Source organism: Alexandromys fortis, unplaced genomic scaffold (assembly GCF_014885135.2).
Source record: "Alexandromys fortis isolate MF-2015 unplaced genomic scaffold, M_Fortis_MF-2015_v1.1 scaffold_31, whole genome shotgun sequence".
Taxonomy (NCBI): Eukaryota; Metazoa; Chordata; class Mammalia; order Rodentia; family Cricetidae; genus Alexandromys; species Alexandromys fortis.
Window position 1 is genome coordinate 7,893,855 of NW_026067974.1, and position 22,699 is coordinate 7,916,553.

Consider the following 22,699-nt stretch of genomic DNA (forward strand, 5'->3'; position numbering starts at 1 on the left):
GAGGCCATCCAGGTCTCTAGAGGGTTCCAGGACAGACAAGGCTGTTACACAGGAAAACCCTGTCTCAAAAAAACAAACAAAAAGCCCAGAACAACAACAAATAAACAAAACATACCTTTTATTTTTTTAATTGTGTGTATGAACATGGGAGGGGTCCGCACACATATGCATGCCATCCCTGATATATGAAAGTCAGAGAACAACTCTCTCCTTCTAAATAAAAACAAAAGGATTCATTTTTTAAAATTTGTTTTTGTGTGTATGGATATTTTGCCTGCATGTACTGTATACTAAGTGCATGCAATGCCTGTGGAGGCCAGAAGAGGGCACCAGAGCCCTGGATGGCTGTGTGCTGTCATGGGGGTACAGGGAACTGAACTCCAGTCCTCTGCAAGAGCGGTACACCTCTTTTTTTGTTTGTTTGTTTGTTTGTTTGTTTTTTGAGACAGGGTTTCTCTGTGGTTTTGGAGCCTGTCCTGGAACTAGGTCTTGTAGACCAGGCTAGTCTTGAACTCACAGAGATCCGCCTGCCTCTGCCTCCCAAGTGCTGGGATTAAAGGCCTGCGCCACCACCGCCCGGCTAGCGGTACACCTCTTAACCACCAAATAAATCTCTCCAGTCCCTTTCCCCTTTGAGGTGGGTCTTAGCAGAGCTAGAGACCGGTACTTTTTCTTTTCTTCCCCCCTTCCCAAGACAAGAGTTCTCTGTGGAAGTACAGGTTCTGTGTTAATTCACCTTTACTATGCTAATCAGTAGCAATGACTGAAAGTGCAGAAGGAAGATATTTTGAAGGTACCGTGGCATGCAATCAAAGCTGCCTTAAGAGGTTCATTTATGGGAGCTTGTTAGACGGCCCAAGCTACATAGCAGAGTGACCCTGTCTCAAAGAAGCAAAAATAAAAACAAAAGCTTGCCTGAAGCTCAGAGTCGAACAGCCACGCTGGCCAGCCTGACAGACCAGGCAGCAGCCACACTAGTCTACCACAGAAGCGGGGCAGCGGTGCACGCCTTTAATCCCAGCACTAGAGAGGAATATAACCTGGGATGAGACAGGAACTCCTTCTCTTCCAGTCTGAGGATCTCTTAGAGGAAAGAGCTCTCGCGTGGCTGGGCTGCCCTGCTTTTCTGATCTTCAGGTTGAATTCCTGTATCTGTCTCTGGGTTTTTATTATTCGTGCTTCACGTAAACTTGTTTCCCGATGCAGAAAGTTTATGAGGCATGGCCGCCCTACGAAGAACAGCATGAGTTCTAATTGTTCTTAATAATAAAAACCTGCAGTCAGATGCACGAAGATCAGAGAAGCAGAACAGCCAGCCACCAGAGAGTTTTTTTTTAAAGATTTATTTATTATGTATACAACATTCTGCCTCCTTGTATGCCCACATGCCAGAAGAGGGCACCAGATCTCATTACAGATGGTTGTGAGCCACCATGTGGTCGATGGGAATTGAACTAAGGACCTTTGGAAGAGCAGGCAATGTTCTTAACCACTGAGCCATCTCTCCAGTCCCACCAGAGTTCTCACCTCCACCAATGTTCAGATCTGATCCTGTCTCTACAAATCCTTAGACTGATAAACCTCAGACTGCATCCTCAGACTGCACCTGAGCTCTTGTCTCCTCCCACCTTGTATTCCTCTCTCCACTCAGCCATATCCCTTCCAGTCTCCACCTTCCTAGTGCTGGGGTTAAAGGTGTGTGCCATCCTGCTTGGGCCTATGGCCAACTAGTGGCTTAGCTCTGCACTCTGATCTTCAGGCAAGCTTTATTTTTCAGATTACAAACAAAACATCACTACAACGAAGTCTCAACGTGTTCTGTGTCTAGAACTACCTTTGGTCTCTATCGCCTGTCTCTGAAAATCCCACTGACACTGTCTTCCCTATTCAGGTCTCCATTGACTCCTGTTAACCCTCTAGATGCCACAGCCTCTTTATGAACCCAACTCTAGTACCAACCACCTACCAGTATTTCAGGAAGACCCAACAGCCTAGATTGCAAGGCCTTCTAGAATCTTCCTAGTAGGCAGTTTCTCTGTGTCTCAGAAGCTGCTCCCAAATAACCGTATAAAAACTTAATTCTAAAGGCTCGGCTGATAGCTCAGGCATATTACTAATTAGCTCTTCCAACTTAAACAAGCCTGTTTATATTAATCTACATTCTGCCATGTGGCATTACCTCTCTTCATCTTGCACTTCCTGTTTCCTCTCCTTGTCTCATTGGTGACACCTCTAACTCCATCATCCTACCCAGCATTTTCTCTGCCCCCCAAATCCTGCCTAGCCATAGGCCAATCAGCCTTTTTGGGTCTTTGTTTTTGGAGGGGGGCAGGGAAGCGTTTCAAGACAGGGTTTCTCTGTAGCTTTGGAGCCTGTCCTGGAACTAGCTCTTGTAGACTAGGCTGGCCTTGAACTCACAGAAATCTGCCTGCCTGTCTCCCAAGTGCTGGGATTAAAGGTGTACGCCACCACCGCCCAGCACAGCCAATCAGCTTTTTACTAACAATGAGAGCAATACAGTGTACAATCTACAGTGTACAAAGACTGTTATCCACAGCACCTCCTCGGCCACAATTCCCCTCCACAGTCGCCCCCTCTCTGGTCCTATGTACTTTCCATTCAACATGGGTATTTATTCCCTCCTGCCCAGCCCTGCTCACCAGACAGAAGCCTTTCTTCCTACCTCAGTATCCTTTTGCCCACTCCCAGTTTTTCTAACCCATGTGCTCCAAGTGGTTACTCTGAACAGCTCTCCACTGGCACCTAGGGATAGTCAATGGCTTTCATAGCTGGCCCTCCTACAAGAGTCTAAGCTCCTCAAAGGCAGGGAACCATATAGCTCCTAAAGGACAAACTGCTAGTTTTTTTTTTTGTTTGTTTGTTTTTTTTGAAATTGTTTCTCTGTGTAGCACTGGCTGTCCTGGAACTCAACAGAGCAGGCTGTTCTCGAACTCACTGAGATCCACCTGCCTCTGCCTCCTGAGTGCTGGGACTAAAGGTGTGCACCACTAGCAACCTTACTTGGAATGCTTATTCACGTCTTGAAATGTGGCCTACTTGGGGTCAGGGGAAGATTTTTCTGTGCTGTTAAGCCCATGGTTCCCAACCTTCCTAGTGCTGACTCTTAAATCCAGCTCCTCATGTTGTGGTCACCCCCCAACCATAAAATCTTTTCATTGCTACTGCAAAACTGCAATTTTGCTACTGTAACAGAAAAAAATGTTTTCTGTTGGTTTTAGGTAACCCCTGTGAAAATATAGCTCAACCCCCCCACAGGAGGTCTCAACCCAGAGGATAAGAACCATTGTTAGGATGAGAAACACTCTGTTAGGCCTTTCTTGCCAGTATCTCGGGTGATAACTCTCTGCCCTACAGACCTGGGAGTTCATTTGTAAGCTTAGGACTTTTTTTTAAAAAATAAAGTACAACTATTTTGACCCACTGTTTCGGGTCATCAGTGCCAGGGCATGGCAGAGCACAGCAGTCCCTCATGGTAGTAAGGGAGCAGAGGCAACCTGGGCTCTGAGCTTCCTCCTGCCTTTAATTTCTTCTGGCCACACCAACAATTGTGGGCTATTGCTCTCTAGGCAATCCCCACGGACCAACCTCAGGCATACCCAAGGATGCTCTCTCTCATTCCGGGCACATGAGGTGCCCCCCAGACTCCAAAACCCTTCCCAGGAACAAACACAGTCGGTTATCAATAGAAGTTTTCTTTTATTTTGAGATTGAAACAATGGAATGAAATTGCTTTGTGGCTGAAACAACATTCACCGGGAACCCGGAGCGCTCACTCATTGAAACAACAAACTTGCCAAGTCCGAGCCAGCTGCCCACCTCCCCCAGCTTCAAGAAAAGGATAGGAGGAGGGCACAATCAAATTCAGGGATGCGACACTGGCAGAGTTCCCGTAAAGTACAGTTTTCAAAGTTGTGATTATCGAATACAACAGTCACAAGCAGCAGCCGTCCAACCCCTCCCAGATTCCCACCCAGAAGCATCAAGTCCTCACGGGAAGCCTGTCTCAGGACTGCCTGTCAATCAATCCATTCTGCCTTAGGGGAGCAGGCTCTTTTGACTTAACTCCAGTTTGCGTGACCAGAATCAAGATTCTGAAGGGAGACTCCAAATGGTTATAGAAGATATTTATTATGATAATTTATAATCTGCTTAAATTCATTCGAATGAGCTCACATAAAACTGTAATTAATGTCACCAGTGGTCCCTAGGCACCTGCCAAGAGGGAACACTGAGTCAGGACCATGTCTCCCCAACCCAGTGTCTAAGTCACCTGGCTGGGAGAGTTAATGACCAGAAAGAAGCACAGATGGGTCTCACTGGCAGCCATGGGGTGGGATATGATAGCCAAGGAGCACACTAGGAACGCTATCTCATCATCTTCAGTGAAGGTGGCAGAAAGTGACACGTATGTATGTAGGGGGGGGGGGCTGTTTAGGCAACTAATCCATTGGTTACTGGATATCGTCTCCCTTTGTTAAAATAATTTTGTTTTGGTTTTTAATTTTTTAAAATATTTTTTGGAAAGTATTTTTAAGGTAATATTTTTTTGCTCTGGAAAAAGAAACCTTTCCCCCCTAAGCTAAGCAAGTTGAGTCGCCACTACCTAATTTCTCTATGCTGTTTCGCTAAGAGGTAGATAAAAACAAAAGTGAAACGGGGCTTCTAGAAGGTCCTTTAGAGGGTAGTGAGGGCTAGGTCACCCAGTGGCATCCCCAACTACAAAGATGGCCTGAGCAAGCCTGATAGACTGGGCTGGGCCCCAGGGCAAAGGATCATGTCCATCTCTTCTCCCCCAGAGCCAACTGCCCCACACGGAGAAGAGCTCAGGGGAGGTAGAGGACACTCAAGAAACCCTGGAGTAGAGGCCCTGGGTCTGGGACTTCCGAACACAGGAACCGAGCGAGGGAGTCCAGGCCAGACCCAGAACTCACCTGCAGCCAGCTCTCTAAGGGAAGATCCCATTCCTTTCCTCACTGGCTTGTCCACCCAAGCTAAGGCAAGCGCGGGAAGGACAAGCTGGAGCGAAAGGGGTGGGAGCATGGGCAAGGAAAGCAGAAAAGGGGGGTACGGGACGAGATGACGAACCCTGCCAACCCGACCGATATGAGTGGGGACCCTGGCAGGCCTGCCCGATCCCCAAGACAAACCTTTTGTGGCATAAGCTTCAACTCTCTTCTGGCTGGGATTCATACCCTCATGCATGAGTCCCTGCCCTTATTTCCAATCTCACTGTAAGGACTGAGGTAGTAGTTCATCCATTCATACTCATCATTCATCATCTGTGATTACGAAAACACACGGGCTCCAGGAGCTTCCTGCTATTTCAGAAGAACCAACGCTCTTCTTCTGTCAGTCCAGATCCAACCATCTGAGGCCATCAGCAATGGTGCCCGCAGAACATGCAGGGCTAAGGCTCTGACCTATCCACCAGACCCCTTGGGCGCGTGGCCTCTCCCATATCCTGTACCCTCACCGAGATGTAACCAAAGGAAAGAAACAGGGAGTTTCGGCTGGTTTTACTCTCCTTCTGAATACGAGAGAAACATGCTGCACCTAGACCATCGAGTATCTGGAAGGAAAATGGCTTTTCTATCCCCTGGCGTTGAGGATTCTCTTCAACCTTCCTACAATGTCCTGTCAGGCAGAGCTGTTTTCCTTCTATTGGGCTTTCAACAAACAGGCAAAACAGTTGTGTGGTTAGAATGGCAAAGCCACTAGGCTCTCCCCCACAAACAGGGAAAGGAAAGGAGACCTCGCCCCAAGAGAGGGGGAGTAGAGTTGCCTAAAGGCACCAGCCAGCTCCACCTGGGGCTCAGTTAGGCTTGGCGCCCTCTGGGGCTGAGGTAGTTAGTAGCACTGATGGTTCCCAGTTTGGCAGAGGGTGTCTGGAAAGGGAGGAGGGGAAGGCACCCTTGAGAGCTAACTGAGGCCCCTCCTCACTGCCAGTCTGCCAGGCCTGAAGGGAATTCCATGGTGCCATCTCTGCAGTGGGGACAGGGGAAAGCAGTCCCACGAGGAGCCGGAAATAGTCCCTCCTTCCCCAAAGTGCAACAGGGAGTCAAAGGACCCCTTTTTTCCTGCTCCCTAGCCCTTGGCAAGCACCACTCCCAAATCCCCCAGGAGCTTAAGAAGAGTGGGTCCTTGTCTTTAGTGTACACTGTCTCCAGGCCCCTCCCCCTTGCAAACAGGCCTAGGAGATGTAGAAAGATGGCCGGCCACTGCTTTTGTCTCGGAAACAGTCTCTCAGCCTCTGTCTGTCTGTCTGTCTGTCTGTCTGTCTTTGGCACAAAGGAAAACGGACATACAGAACCAACCGGAGCATCCTACTCCAGTGTCCTCTGGGTTTTACATGGGGTCTCTCCAGCCAACAGTGAGGCTTGAGTTTTCCCCAAGAGTGGGGAGCTCGGGGAGAAAATGGAAAACAGAAAGGACTAGAGAGGAGCCAAGGCCACATAACTGCCCTGTCCTCAACTAGGCTCTCTCCTGTCTTGGTCCCCTTCAACACTGAGTCTAGAACTCGGCTGCAAAGGCAACCAGACCCCAAAGGTGGTGTAAGCCCCCACGCTGTGAGCGGCAGGCACAGTTCTAAAGTCAGTGAATCAAACCATTTGGCTTTTTATGTGTTTCAAAGAATTGAAAAGAAAAAAATCCTAAAGAGATGGTCGTTTCATAAAAACACACGTGTAGCACATCCATACACCTCTCTATACACACCTTAGGGCATGGGAGCATTTGTTTTAAGTTGCTTTTCTCAATACCATCCAAATCTCCCACGTGCTTATTGTAATGATTGCTTTCTTACCTAGGATGGGGGGAACGAGGTGATGAGCAAGGCAAAAGGGCTAAGATCTGGCCCTTGGGTCACACGACAACCCTAGACAGACCAGGCTTCTCCTTTCCGCTGACCTCTGACCCCAAATCAATCTTTCTAGTAAGCCAAATTTCACAATCTTCCTGCTGGACAAGTCCGGCCACAAGGGGAACTTTGCCCAATCCATGTAAGTTTTCAGGTCCCTGCCATACTTTCTGATCTCTTCTGGGGGCTCCGTCAGTCAAAGGAAGAGGACTCGGGCTGAAAAAGTGTGAAGGGAGCAGGCCCCCAAGGAATGGAACACCCCAACAATCTCATTTCAGATACTGTGGGATCCCCCCCTCCACCCATGATCATTTGAGCTGGTATCAAAGCATGCTTGCTGCAAGAAATCCACTTTAAATCACTAAACGGCCGATGTCTGAACATTGTTTGCTTCGTTTGGAGACGAAGCATGTAGAGCCAGACGGGAAGTTGGGAGACCCTTTGTGTCTGGGACAGGCCTGTTACCATCCAAAAGACTTTCCTGCTTCTCCTCTTTGGATTAGATGGTTCGAGGGCTAGGAGGGGCTGTCACAGGGGCCATGTGGTAAGATCGTACCAAAGCAAAACCCTGTCTGTCCCAGTCATGTTCATCATCTTCCCTCCCCTCTTGGCTGCCCACCATCCTAAATCGAGAATTTCTACCTAACAGGCCCAACCAAACCAAGCTAAGGAGACAAGGAGGTGGGGGAGAGCAGTCCTGGTCGACCTGCTTGCCTCGCAGTCTATGAATGACACAGAATAAGAACAGCAAGGTGGGATGGAAATGAAACAATAACCAAAAAATAAATACGGAAAGCGCTGCACGGAGAAACCAGGACGGTCCCTCGAGGGGGGGAGGCTGGCCTTGTCTTTCTCCCATAAGCGGAATCTTGGCTCCCATATGTTTTAAGAAATACAGGTTTTCTTAAAAAGTTATATTTTTTAGTTATTCTTTCTCTCCTCGATAAAACGGAGGCAATATCTTAAAATAACAGCACCACTGGTGGGAAAACCCAGCTGAGACCCTGTTTCACCACAGGAGGAGAGGGAGGGGTGCCCACAGGCCATCTGGTTAGTGGGCACTGACTGCTGTTTGGTCCCCAAGGGTCCAAGCTCTGCTAGATTTTATCTCCTACTTCAAGGCCCTGGACCCCTTTGGGGTTATCCACTCCTCCCCTGGTTCCAGCCCCCAGTACCCACCTTTCCCCACAGGGCCTGTTCTCCAGAGAGCTCCTAAAGAGTTACTGGCTCATGTAAGAAATTATGAAACATAACTTTCTCATTTTTTCTTTTCATTAAAAAAATAAAATATTCAAGACTATCAGCTTCTCTTTTGCTTTTTCTTTTTTTATATAAAATATCAGCAAGCCGCAAAGAAAAAAAAATCAAAAAGAAAAAAAAAAGGGAAATTAAAAACCGGGGTTTAGGGGAACAAAAGGAAATCATTGCTGAGGTAACGTCACACCTTGAGGTAGTTTACTTAGCACAGCACTGCCTGACTCCGCCCACACATCACGGTTGCTTGTCACTGTTGTCCTATCAGGAAGAGAGGGGCTCTGCAGGGGCTTTCCCAGTGCAGAGAGGCCTTTCTTTCTTCCCAGCACACTTGATAGTTTTGTCCAGGGTAGCTAAAGTGCATCACCTGGCAAATATGCGTTACAATCAGTACAGTATTAGGAGGGGAGGCCTAGCCTCACTTAACCGATGGCCACTGTCCTCCATAAGGGCTAAACTTCCAACAGGATCTTATTGAGCCTGGTAAATTAATAAATTAAGTGTGTTCACCCCTTTGTGCACAATGCTGCTGGTATTCTGAAGTTTGTTCTCAGGCATGCCTTTCATAATAACAATCGACAATTCATGGAGACGTGAGCAGTCAGTCAAATACTCCTCTACAATAAAAACAGAAGCATATTCTGCAATTGACTAAGTCTGCCAGATGAAGGACTTTAAGCTTTATCAGGAGCTCAAGGTTGGGTTGTAGTCCCACTGCCACAAGGAAACAGTGCCGTGGCAGGGACCACAATGCCTGCCTCAGCCCTTGTAAGAGCACACGGGTTAGAGCGAGAGCACCTTTGGGCCACTCAACTCCTCCATGGAACTGAGACACTATCAATGGGAGCACACACCCCCTTTCCCAGAGCTCATATATCCAATCATTAAAATAGACTTTAAAAAAAAAATATAAAATCCGCCTGAGAATGATAGGAATCAGGGACAGTGATTAGCCCACACCCTGCTGAGAACACAGCACCACCCATGTGTACCAGGGCACCATGCAGGACCCACAGGGTTAGATGGGCATAAACATAGTGGGGAATCTTGTGGGGAAGCCCCTGCTGACCAGGGGAAATTTCTGTTGTGCCAATTTTTCTAGATGGCGATCTGTAATAGCTCACCCACGAGGGTGTGCTGTTTTTCTTTTTGTGATGCCAAGGATGGAAACCAGGGCCTTGAACATGCCAGGCAAGTATGCTGACCACTGGGCTCTATCCTTAGCCCAAGGACTCCTTTTAAACGTGGATCAGAATATCTTAATCATTATCTCTCTCCTTTCTATCCTGCTGTTCCCATTGGTTGGTTGAGGATCAGGTGCTCTCCAGCATTAATATTGTAAACAAAGCTGTGCTCCAGCCCCCACCCCACCCCATAGTAGCAAGGCTGGGACAGTGTAAATGAATACGGGAAGCAGCAAGATATTGGTCAAGACATTGAGAGTGGGAGAAATTTTCATCAATTAACCAGGAAGTCAGGTTAGAAAGATTATGGGGTCAAGAAACAAACCGTCCTTTGAGGTTTAATAAAACCTGAAGGAAATTTTATTTCTCTTCCCCACTGGGAGCCGACCCATCTTCCTGATGGAGGCTGGAGAACTTTCTCAAACAATCCACGTTTAAAAGCAACCCAAGCTACAAGGGGGGAGGCCTTGGTGGCCACCAGCTACAATTGCAAGGGTGGCACTCCAAGGGGTGGACCATGGTGGTCACCTGGCTGAACTGGGGGCGAGAGATCAGGATTCCTCACTGGGACATTTTTCTCAAGACAGTGGGCAAACCTGATCTCCAGCCAGGCCCAAAGCCCCTGATTCCCACTCATTCTCAGGCCTGCTGGGAAGAGCGCACTGGCCCTCCACACTCCAGTTCCGCGTCCTGCCTGCTGATCTGGAGCCATCGGGACAGGAAGGGGTGGTCGGTCACTTCCTCCGTGCCTGGGCCTGGTTGCTCTGTCCCTTCTGGTGCTGTTGCTTAACCTGAGCCAGGATGTCTCGGATCTTCCGCTGAGCCATCTGCATTGAAAACAGGCAAGAAGAGGGAGGATGAGGCCCTCCAAGGAGAGGCTTTGCAAATGGGAAAGACCCGAGGAAGGGCAGGAGGAAGGGAGAGGGCTCATTGGCATTGGTGGTTTCACGTAGATTTCCAGTGCCTTCTTTTGCTGAAACGCAGTGCCAATGCACCTGGCACCGGGGAGCCGAGATCTACTCCCATTCTTACGGCCTTATTTCCCTCATCTGAATAATGGGTTCTTGTGGGGCTTGAACGATTTACTAGACACAAAGCTTGTGAGACAATGCTGGGCCCAGCAAAAATCTTAGTTATCATTCCCATGGTTCTCACTGCTTCTCAAAGATCTTAGTAGAAAGCTACCAACACCAGGGAGCACAGCACAGAGGGTGTGCTATGGAGTCGGCTGAAAGCCTGAGTCTCCAAACCACACAATCAGTCCCTAGGGCCATAGCTCACTGATAAAGATGCAACACTGGGCTGATGGTTGAGGGTTTAAGCCCTTTGTCGCCAAGCAGTGGTGGCACAGGCCTTTAATCCCAGCACTTGGGAGGCAAGAGGCAAGCAAATTTCTGTGAGTTCGAGGCCAACCTGGTCTACAGAGCTATGTTCCAGGACATCTAGGGCCACATAGAGAAACTTGAAAAACAAAAACCAACCCTCCCCCCAAAAGAGAGAGCCCCTTTGTCAATCCCTTTCCTCCCCTTGCTTAGGATCAACCAAATTTGAACCTGAGATGGGCGCTGCCTCCCTGGCTTCAGAGCCACCACTGTGACTTGTGGGAAAGGGGCAAGGGTTACAAATAACGCAAAGCCAGGTACAGGGACATGTATGTATGAATACTTAATAAATACAATCATTATATATCGTACATAATAGACTTGGAAACTAATAACTTAATTTTTTAAACTTTTGAATTGTGTGTATTTGCACATTTAATTCAGAGGACAATCTTCAGGAGTTGGTTCTCTGCGACCGTGACGAGGGTCCCAGAGACTGCACTCGGGGGTATGCTTGGTGATAAGAGCTTTTACCCATGGAGCCACTGAAGAGTGAAAGAGGAAAAGTCTCACATCCACTCCTCAACCTGAACCAGCCCAGCCCAGCCCAGCCCAGCGCTGAGCAGGCCGAGGACCTGTGCAAGTCACACAGATCGACCTGGAGAGCCCTCTCTGTGCTCCTGGCTCCTGAGTCCTCTGGAGGCAGAGGAGCATGGTACATACCTGGCTGGCATAGAAATGCCCAATGATCTTAACAATGACATGGTCATTCTCATCCGGGGTCTGGTCTCTTGGCACTACCACTTCGGCAGCAGTCAGGTTCTGCAGCTCATTCACCTAGGGGTGGGACAGCCAGAGGAGCTCAGAGCACCAGCAATGAAATGTATAGGGGCGGAAGGCAACTCAGTGGGAGAATGCTTTGATTAGCGTACACAAGGTCCTGAGTTCAAGATGTAGCACCAAAGGGGGGGAAAAAACCACGGTGGGACTGGAGGGTGGTGAGAGAGGTGAAGGGCACTGGCCTGGAAGTAGAATCAAGTCAATGGACAAATAAGGGTAAAAGTGAGAAGACTAGAACAAAGGGTGGGCTGTAGAGGCCAAGCCTAGAGCCTTCAGCCCTCGGAGCTTACCGTTTTGCCGCCTTTGCCGATGACCCGGCCAGCTGCTGAAGCTGGCACGCGTATGTGGGTCTCCAGCTTTACCTCCTCCTTGGGACCAAAGAAATTCTCTTCTTTTAGTTTGCCATAGATTCTTCCCTGAGCCTAGGGAGGAGGCCATGGTTAAAAGCAGTCATGTATCTGGGTGAAAGGCCCTAGGCTCCAGTCAAGCCTTTCCCACCCAAGTGGCCAGAACTCTACCTAGGAGGACCAACCAGCTATAAAGCAGGTGGTTACAATGGTTCCCTGATGACCTGTAATGCTGGAGAGCTTCAGATTATGACCCATGAGTAAATGAACAAATATCCCAGCACTGCACAGGCATGAGGATCTGGTCTGCAGATCTGGTTCTGGGCCAGTTAGAGTTCCATATGGAGACCCTGCCCTAACCTCTTCCCACCTCCCTCCTAAACGAGATACGAATAAACACAGGTTCTGGGACGACTTGAGATGTGGCAATAACTAACGCATCACAACCGTGAATGGCAAGAACTGACTCTGGGTACCCTAGAAAGTACCCTGCCTCACGCCTCAGAGATCAAGTGAAGCAGGAACAGCACAGACATAAAGAAGCCGGGGAGCTGCCATCAAATGCCAACACCCCAGATTCCCTTCTTTCTCGCATTCCTGAGTGGGCATGTGGAAACGAGGAAGGAAGTGGATATGAACAGCTATTAAGCTTTATAGCGCTTTGAAAGCAGCTTTGCAGCTGTCTATCCTGCAGAAAAGACTAGAAGCCATGACAGCCCCAGGATTTTTCCTGCACGTGTTAAGTTCCCAACCTTAGTTACTCTGTATCCATCCTGGAAAATATAAATCAAACCTTGAATTGAGCCTCTGGGGGTCCAGTGATGATAACCATTCGGACTTTGGAGTCAGGTGTTTCCGGTGGAGCTATCTATAAAACACACAGTTGGTCAGATGGGGGTGCTTCCATAGGAAGGCATCCCTACCTCCTCTAGCTCCCTCCCATTGCCCATTCTGAGAGGGGGAGGAGACAGCAAGGGCAGAAAGCCAGAAGGACCTGCCTCAGAGATGCTTCCTCAGTAGGACTTCTCAGCCAGCAGCCCCTCTGAGGCTCTTAGCAGAGCGCTGCCAAGAGGCAGAGAGTCATGTGATGACTAGGTAGGAGAAGGTAGTGATTACACCTCTTTTAGGAAACGCAAAGCTTTAAATGCTATTTAATGAAACCCATGAGTCTGGATGTATGAGATTTTGAGCACTGGTTTCCTGATGAGAATCCCCTCGCTCTCCTGGATCCTGGATGCAGGGAGGCAGGACAACCAGCACAGACAGGACAACCTGCTTCCTACAACCCATACCAGGAAACCGAGACCCGCTGGAGTCTAGCAGGGGTGGGGAGATTGGTTTTGAATATGTCTGGGATGGGGTTCATTCTACTTTGTGGCAATTTCAGCCTTCTGTCTATGTAATACCATTTCTCATGTAGCCTGCAAACCTCAAGTACTGAAGACACCCACAAGGGACTGGGCTTTCATTCCCCCAAAGTGTGAAGGGAGCTGGAGTCCATACTAGTCTCGTAAGAACTCAGAGCAAATCACCTTGATAGAGGCACTGGCGAACCGCGAGAGCTGTTTGATGTGCTGTCCCTTCTTGCCGATGATGGCACCCACAGCCTGGGCGGGGATGAACACCTGTACCATCTCCTGCTCGGGAGCCTGCTGCCAGGACAGAGGAATCCTTACCAAAGGACCAGGGAGTGGAGCGAGGCAGGACCCAGGAGTCCCTCCACCCTCCACAGTGGGTACCCAGCTGCACCCTGGGCCACAGAAAAATAGCATGAACTCTTTTTAGCTCTCTTCCAGCTAAGGGGAAGCAAAAAAAAAAAAAAATCAAGCGGAAAGCTACTGTCACCACTTGGCTGGACTCCTTTTCTTCTGGCTCTTATACTGGCTACAAAGGTCATCTTGTCCATGTTCCAAACCCCCACACTCCCATGGGTCCCTGGCAATAAATCCTTTCACCTACCATGAAGGAGCTATAGGGAGCAGCCCCGGTGACGCTGCTGGGAGGTGGTGGGACGGCACTGGACGAGGCTGGGAAGAGACCTACAGCAGCCAGGTTCAGACCAGGGATGAGGTGGGACTGCAACTGGAGAGAGGGGAGGCACAGGTCAGCGTATCCACAGCTCATCATGCGGGCTATATGACCTTATTCCAAGTACGCCTGTTCTATGAGGTCAGCTTCCTGAGGGGCCTGCTGGGCCTTGGTAGTGGCTCCTGCTAACTTACAAGAGCCAGCATGACCAGAGCAAATCAGCTCCCCATTGGAGTTATTTGCTTTTGTACAAAAACCTGCCCGGCACTATGGTTTCTCTTGAGCCATGGAGATATCCTCGCTGGACCAAACTGGAATGTTGAAGCAGGAAGACAACCAGCAGGCTCCCTAGTCATTTCTGCCACATTAATGGAAACAAAAAAGGCTTACACCTGAGAATGTGATGCCCCTCCACGAGAACCTGGGACAACTCTCCCTTTGATTCCTGAGGCCCAAGTAGTTCTGAGCCTTTCTGCTAAGTATACCATCCCCAGTTTCCTTTAAAAGACCAAGATGGAACTGGGCATGGTGAAAATAAAATCCCAGCCTTGGGAGACAGGCATGTATCTCTGCGAGTTAGAGGCTAGCTCTCTTATCAAGTCCCAAGCCAGCCTGGGCTACACACTTAGACCGTGTCTGAAGCAGGACGAGATGATGACAAAATCAGATCACAGGGACAGGGAGATGGCTCATGCATAAGAGCACCGAGGACAGAGAGGGAATCCCAGCACCCATGGAAATGATCCTATCTGTAGCTAGCCCAGTGGGGTTTGGGGGACAGAGACAGAACTGCTGGCTCTTGATGTCAGTTAATTCCAGGTTTGTAAATGACAGTGTGTGAACAGAACGAAGGGACGAGCCATAGAGCAGAACACCTGGTTTCCTCCTCTGGGCACACATACACACCCACACACAATAAAACAAAATAAAAAAAAATAAAAATCCTATGAGCTGGGTGTGGTGGTACATGCCAGTAAACTCAGCATTTGGTAGGTCAAGGTAAGAGAAATGAATTCAGTTCTAGCCTACATAGTTAGGTCCTGTCTCAAGGGGGAAAAAAAGGTTGAAATTATGACCCTTCTGTCTACTACGGTACACAACTTTTACTGGAAAAGGATCACAGTATCTAGATCAGATTGGCTAAGGTATAGAAATTCATGAAACCTAAGATTATGCCTTCAACCCCACTGCAGGAGGTAGATGAAGAGCCCTGTTGAGTAAATACAGCTACCCTCTTCTGGCAGCAAAATGTCTACCTACAATGTACAAGACTTGATCTCCAGCAGCACCACTGCCACCAAAAGAGATGTGTGTGAGTAAGTCTAACAGCACAAACTGAGGGGCTGGAAAGGTGCCCCAGTGGCTAAAGGCACTGGCTACTCTCCCAAATGACCCAGGTTCAATTCCAAGCATCCACATGGTGGCTCACAACCATTTGTAATTCCTCTTCACCAGGGAATCTGATATCCTCTTCTGGCCTTGGTGGGCACCTGGGATGCACATGGTGTCCTGACATACGTGTAGGGAAAACAGGCATAAGAAAGTGCTGCTGCCCTTGCTGAGTTCAGAGAAGGGACTGAAGAGGGGACAGGGATGTAGTTTGGAGGTAAGGCTTTTGCCCATCTCCTGGGCTGACATTCAACTCCCAGCAACAAAGACAGGAAGGTGGCCCCTCTCACTCACACTCATGGCCGCTACATCGTTCTCGTAGGCCTCTCGAACTTTCTTCATGATCTCTTGCTCAGCCCTGCAGCAGTTCTCAATGGCCCCCTTCACAGTGATGGTCCTCTCAGGGTTATACAGGGTGAGATCCTGGAGCCTGGCAGAGGAGCAGGGCAATGTTAAGCAGTGGGCAATGCAGGGCTTGGAGCAGCTGAGTTGCAGGGCCAGCACTCCTAAAGGTCATCCAGCTTATCTCCAGCCTCAGGTAGCCGGGGCAAGGACTGGACAACCAAGAACAAAACTTTCTGTGGCAAGTGCGGTCCCCAGACACGCAGGATGGCTGCAGGTGGCCCCTGGTGCTCTTCTGCAGAAAAGGTGCCCTACAGATAAGTCAGTCTCTAAAGGATGGAGAGGCAGGGTGCTTACAAATAGCTAGCCCGTGCCTTTCACTGGTTCTCCAGAGAAAGACCAGCGCACCCACCCTAAAAAGGACCAAGGTTTGTGTACCACACACAGTGGCAGATATCTAAAGCCCACACTCTAGCTGCAGGCTTTCCTGTAGACTGTGCCAAGAGGAGGGGTGCTCCAACCCTTGAGAGGTAGATAAGGATCCCATTCCATCTTCGATTTGCCTTAGGCCAGCAGAAGCAGTGCCCAATTTAAAAGGCTCAGTGACGAAATTTTCTGGTACCCCAGGCCCTGTGCTCACCACTTCTGAAAAGGGAACCAGTGAAAGCCTTACGATGAGATGGTGATCTTTGTTTCTGTGTCTTGCTCCACCTTCTTCAAGTTCCTGCCTTCCTTGCCAATGAGTCGCCCCACAAAGTTATTATGGGCCAGGATCTTCAGGGGAACCTCATCTGCCCTGGGGAGAAAATGGGTGACAGACCAGTGAATAACGTCAACGAAGATTCAAACATGATCGGGTCACTCTCAACTGACAAACCCAGGAAGACCCACCAATCAAGTGTCAGAAGACTACAAAACCCAGTAGATCAATGTTCTACAAACAGAGAAATGGTCAGTAAGGATGGACTGTGTGTGGAAGGCAGGATGAAGTTTGGTAGCCAAAGCTTTATTTATCCTTTTTTTTTTTTTTTTTTTTTTTTGGTTTTTCGAGACAGGGTTTCTCTGTGGTTTTGGAGCCTGTCCTGGAACTAGGCTCTGTAGACCAGGCTGGTCTCGAACTCACAGAGATCTGCCTGCCTCTGCCTCCCAAGTGCTGGGATTAAAGGCGTGCGCCACCACCGCCCGACAGCTTTATTTATCTTAACTGTGATCATGGTTTCAACAGGTACTGACATACACAAATCGAAACTCAAACTGTACACCTGAGAAATCGCCAAACTGTACACAGGAAAACAAGTGCAATAGGGTTTGAGAGTTTAGCTCAGTAATTTAGCTGAGCTGTCCACCCTCAAGGTAAAGGGGGCTGAGGGAGCAGCAAGGAAGGGGAAACAACACACAATTAAGCCAGATATGGTGGCATGTGCCTACAGTCCCAGCCACTCGAGATGAGGCTAGAGGATCCATTGAGCCCAGGGAATTCTAGGCTAACCTAGGCAACATGTCTATAAACAAACATTATTATACTAATTGAATCCAATAAAGCTGTATCAAGAAAATAACAGAGTTGGATGGGGTGGCAAATCCCTTTAATTCAGAACTCAGAAGACAGAGGCAGGCATATATCTGAGTTTGAGGCTAGCCTAGTCTACAGACTAAATTCTAGCGCTAGAAACTATTGTCTTAAAAAAAAGGAAGAAAAGCAAACCTTTAATCCTAGCACTTGGGAGGCAGAGGTAGGATGTCTGGTCTACAGAGTGAGTTCCAGGACAAGAAACCCTATCTTAAGAACAACCCTATCTTGAAAAGTAACAAAAACAAAAAAAGCCCAAACAACGGAAATATTGTGGTGATTGATGCACAACTATTATTAACAAGACCACAAATTCCAAAGCTGGACTGTGGAAGACCATATTCTCTCTTTTAAGGGGCAGGGAGCGTGAGAGAGAAAGCGGCAGAGACAGAGAATGTGTGAAGATGACTGTTATGAACATAAATAGAAACACTGAGCACATAAAATTTCTAGATGATTATTCAAGGAGAAGATCTTATCTCTAGCTTTTGTAGAGTTTGTGACTCTGTATGGCTATTAACAATTACAAATAAAGGCTGGGGTGTGGCTCAGCAGCCAAGCGTCTGCCTGGCACGTGTGAAGCCTGGGGCTTGGATCTTACGTTTTGGTGTCCTTTGCCTCCTTGTGCATTATCTCCAGGATCATCTTACAGGCAGAGGAGCAGCCTTCAGGAGTTGAGTGCACACTGATGGCCTTCTCGGCAGCCCCTGCGTTCTCCTTCCTATGCACGTCTATCCTGAGGACCACAAAAGGAAAGAGCTGGTTAGTTTGTCTCTAATCACACCGACTCCTCATCTCTTCTCAATCGAAGACATAGAGAATCCACTTTCAGCTGGGCAGTGCAGTGGTGGTGCATGCCTTTAATCCCAGAATCTGGGAGACAGAGACAGGCAATCTCTGTGAGTTCGAGGCCAAGGCCAGCCTGATCTGCAATAGCTGGTTCCAGGACAGGTTCCAAACCCTATCTCAAAAAACCAAAAAAAAAAACCAAAAAAAAAAAAAAAAAAAAAAGAGGAATTCACTTTCCTTGAATGGTGCCTGTCAAGTACAGAACCAGGAAAATAAAGATGGAGCCAGGAAATCATGGCCAGGTGTTGTTCTGCCTGCCTCCTTCAGGTGACTGGAAAGGACAATGCAGTCTACCTCACAGCTGTTTTGTGCGAACACTCCCACAGGTATGTGTGATAGTGAAGTTCTTTTCCCCTCCTAGTGTCCTTTCAAACACTGCATCAGGGAGACACACTGCCCAACTACAAGTAAATGAGTGATTTTTCCATGAATACGGACACAACCTGAGCTGTTCGTTCTCATAAGCACCAATCGTCAACAAAGGTAAGGGGAGCAGGTGACCGCACTACAGTGTAAGACAGAAGATAATTATGACATATCCCAAAGGGCTGAGACTTTAGCCAAGCTGTGGTCACCATCAAGGATGCCTGAGGACTGAGGGACTCAACTCACAGGACTGGATTTCCTGGAGCAACATCCTGCTATGAGGCATTATGGAACTCTTTCTGTTGTTGAAAGTGTATGGGCCCATTCCTTCTTGTTCGCCCAACCTCCAGAGAGGTAATACTGTCAACAGGGACCACTCATGTCCCAAGCAACAATTCCCAGGAGAGAGATGCTGATGTTCCAATCAGCTGCTTTCCAGGGCCTTCCCAGTACTCACTTGGACTGAGTCTGTTTTGTAATGTTGCGGATGGTGGCGCCCTCCTTGCCAATGATAGCGCCTACGTACTGCGTAGGCACCAAGAGTCGGAGAGGGATGTCTACTTGCTGCTGCTTGGCCGGAGCGCCTGCGGCCACAGGTGATCCTTGCCGGGGCTGGCCCCGAGACCCAAAGCCTCCACGGCGCCCATTCTCAGGACCCTGTGCTATCTGCTCATCGGGTATGTATGAGACTTTCAAGGCATGGTTCTCCAGTTGATGGCCGTTTAGTTTCATAATGGCTCTGGGGACAGAGAGGAAGTTCAGTGGTCACTCCAACCATGGCAATCACATCCAGTGCTTCCTTCCACAAAGAAACTACAGCTGTGATAGACTGGGGACCACACTGAAGATGGGGGAGATAACCCTGTCTGCCACCGCACCGTCTCTAGGCAACCTTCCAGTCTACAAGAGAGAAGATACTAAGGGAAAGTCATCAATACAGCAAGGCTTCACTCAAGCTTTTCCATTTAAGACCACTGGACAGGGTTGAGACAAGAAAATAAATTAACAAAATGGGGGAAACCCCTGTGCCAATCAGAGCTATTATACAGCATGTGGTCTGTCCACTCCAGGGAGTGAGAACCGTAAATGCTGATCCTAGAGGGGCTGGAAATCATGGCGGTGGTGATGAGGACTCTTGGGAGGGGATGTTAGCTGGGCTCCTAACCACCCTGCACCACAGACTTGATCCAGAAGCAGGAACCCACACCTATAATCCCAATGTTCAGGAAATAGGGGGTAGGAAAACCAGACCAGGATAGCCCTTGGCTATGTAATAAGTGAACTGGAGATCATTATCAAAAAATAAACACCTTCAATCCTTCTACCTTTTTTGAACGAGGCAGTTCCCCCCATAACCAAAAGATGGCACTAGCGACACATACAGGACTCTGCAATCCTGGGTGCCCAGAGACAACCTTCTCCCTAGTCACCCCCTCCCTCAAGTTGATTTTGAGGGTCAGCTAAACCGGCATCAGAAGCCAGCTAAGGATTCCAGCCCACCTAGACCTATCCATGGGGGTCTGAGTAGAAGACCCAACTCCAACACCCCTCAGAGACCCCCAGTTCCACTGCAGAGGTACTCACTGCCTGGTCTGCTCCCGGTTGGAGTAGGTGACGTTGACCACTGCCGTCTCACTTTCTGTGTTCACTGTAGAGACAACGGCCCACCAGAGTTAGAGTGCTGCCAACAAACTCCAACCTGTTTGTAGCAGTGGACTACCCTGACCTTAGAACATACCCAAAAGACAAGTGAAAATAATCTGCAGGAGACCTTCTCCAGAGACACCGGAAGCCAGGCGAAGAAGCCAGGCTAGCCAAGTCTCCGCCTTTCAGATGCAGCCATGGCATTGCAAGGCCAACACCCACCCCACACTCATTCCCACTCTGAAGGCAAACTTACCTGGAAAGTTCAATTAGCAGAAAGGCAACACCCAGTGGCTGAGGGTAGCCATTTACAGAGGTAACTGTCAAGAAAACTGCCTGAGTCTCCTTCCCTCAATGGCTGAAGAGGCTTGGGACTACCTATGTCCATTTTATAAGTTTACATATCCACAAAGACACCTTTCCCAGAGAAGGAATTCCAGGCTCCAGTATTCTAAACACCCTGAGAGTGGACATGGGACGCACTGGGCCACCATAGTTATGGGTCATAAGAAAGAATCCCACCCACCCAAGAGCTTGGATTTGTTAAAGTTAATTTTGTGTTATTGGAAGTTGCACATTGACCTACACCCTCAACCTTTGACTTTGTGAAACAATGTCTTATTCAATAGCTCAGGCTGGCTTGCAGCTCACTATGTAGCTAAGGCTAACTTTGAATTCACCAGCAGGACTAAAACTAACCCACTTCAGTGATGAGAAGTGTTATTTCATTAAAAAGGAGAGAGAGAACGAGAAAGATGGGCATTTGAGACTGATAAAGAAAAGAAGGCTTTGTAGGGCTGGAGAGATGGCTCAGCAGTTAAGAGTACAGGCTGCTCTTCCAGAGGTCCTGAGTTCAACCACATGATGGCTCACAACCATCTATAATGAGATCTGGCTCCCTCTTCTGGCCTGCAGGCACACATCCAGACAGAATGCTGTATACATAATAAATAAATAAATCTTTAAAAAAAAAAAAGGCTTTGTCTCAAAAGCTACCTCAGCGATGGCTCAGTGGCTAAGAGCCCCCAGGACACGGTTCAATCCCAGAACCCACACAGTGGTTCTACCCTCTTCAGACACTGCACACACGTAGTGCAGATACACAGATGGAGGCAAAACACCCAGACACATAAAGTCAAAAATAAATGTAAATAAAAACAAGGAACTGCCGAGATGGTCAGTGGAACAAAAACAGGCACCCGCTGCCAAGGGTGAGAACCTGAGTCCCATCTCTGGGCCCCAAGTTGTCATCTGACCTCCACAAGGTGCCATGCCATGTATAATTTTTTAAATATTTATTCATTTATCTATCATGTACACAATATTCTGTCTGTGTGTATGCCTGAAGGCCAGGAGAGGGCACCAGACCCCATTACAGATGGTTGTGAGCCACTATGTAGTTGCTGGGAATTGAACTCAGGACCTTTGGAAAAGCAGGCAATGCTCTTAACCTCTGAGCCATCTCTCCAGCCCCATGCCATGTATAGTATATGCACACACACAAGCACAATAAATGCAAAAAAGAAAAATAAGGGGCTCTTATCTGATAAGGAGACCCGAGCAGTTAAGAGCTCTTGCTCCCCTCTTAGAGCTTCAGTTCCAGCTCATTGCCTCCTGGCTCCAGGAGGCAGAGGCAGGTATATCTATGTTTTCAAGTCCAGTCTGGTCTACATGCAAGTTCCAGGCCAGCCAAAGCTACATAGTGTGATCCTGTCTCAGATAAACTAAAATAAGTAAATAAAACTTTTAAAAAATTTAAAAAATTGACAACTGAAGCTGAGCATGGCCATGCACGCCTGCAATTCCAGCACTCAGAAGGCTGAGGCAGGAATACTGTTATGATTCAAGACCAGCCTTTGCTACACTGTAAAATAGGCCAGCCTGGGCTACAGAGAGACAGTCTTTCTCAAATAAACCAGTAGCTGACATTTAAAGCTAGTGCAGCAGGACGCACTAGTAATCGCAGCAAACTGAGAAGATAAGGGTGGCCGGATCTCCTGGGCAGCCGTGGCCAGAAGTGAGCGTGAGGCCAGCCAAGACTACATAACAAGGCTCTGCCTTAAAAAGAAACCATACATTTGAGCTATGTGTGGGTGGTGTAGACCTGCAATCCCTAAGCAGAATCGTGTCTAAGGCCAGCTTGGGCTGGTGAGAGCCTTGAGCAGATCTGTGGGATCCTTTTAACTATTTTAAATTAGTGCATGCATGCGTGCGTGTGTGTTCAGATGTGGAGGTCAGAGGGAGTCAGCTCTCTCTATCCGTCATGTGGGTTCCAGGGACAGATTAAGGTGTCAACCTGAAGGAGCCTATTCCTTTCAGTGGCAGCTGGCTGCCTGCTCAGTGTGGCCCCCAGGTGTGTCTAACTCAGGAGTTCAGTTGGAAGCAGAACTGGGCAATAGCTCTCAGCAAATCCCACTACGTTCTGCCATTAGACAAGTCAGAGGATTAGAGCAGAGAAAACGGCACTTCACTGCTGAGCAGGCCACTCCTGTGATCATCTGTCAGCACACACACCTTGTCCCTTCCCACAGAGAATTTAGAAATGAATATTTATACCCCAGACAGAGCAATCGCTGCTCCTTAAAGATCTCCAAAAGTGGGCTGCAGCACTAGTCGCAAGAAAGAAATGCACCGACCTAAAGCGGCCACAGGGGGCACCGCTCACGCACCATAACTCCACAGACTGG

At 48.5% G+C, this 22,699-nt stretch overlaps 1 protein-coding gene across 4 annotated transcripts in view; it reads right to left on the minus strand.

Annotated features, from left to right (window-relative positions):
• Nucleotides 1-22,699, minus strand: part of Igf2bp1 (insulin like growth factor 2 mRNA binding protein 1) — a 282,681-nt gene that overhangs the window by 229,566 nt on the left and 30,416 nt on the right. For 2 of the 4 annotated variants that reach the window (XM_050157090.1, XM_050157093.1), the window contains 11 exons: nt 19,953-20,016; nt 18,826-19,107; nt 17,755-17,889; nt 16,257-16,379; nt 15,536-15,671; nt 13,784-13,906; nt 13,357-13,476; nt 12,618-12,692; nt 11,768-11,899; nt 11,361-11,474; nt 3,714-10,142 (listed from right to left, as the gene is read on the minus strand). In XM_050157090.1, the coding sequence (XP_050013047.1) occupies nt 10,050-10,142; nt 11,361-11,474; nt 11,768-11,899; nt 12,618-12,692; nt 13,357-13,476; nt 13,784-13,906; nt 15,536-15,671; nt 16,257-16,379; nt 17,755-17,889; nt 18,826-19,107; nt 19,953-20,016 (1,397 nt within the window). In that variant the 3' untranslated portion in view covers nt 3,714-10,049. Of the gene's footprint in view, nt 1-3,712; nt 10,143-11,360; nt 11,475-11,767; nt 11,900-12,617; nt 12,693-13,356; nt 13,477-13,783; nt 13,907-15,535; nt 15,672-16,256; nt 16,380-17,754; nt 17,890-18,825; nt 19,108-19,952; nt 20,017-22,699 lie in introns of those variants that run through there. The other 2 variants (XM_050157091.1, XM_050157092.1) reach the window with 2 other exon arrangements.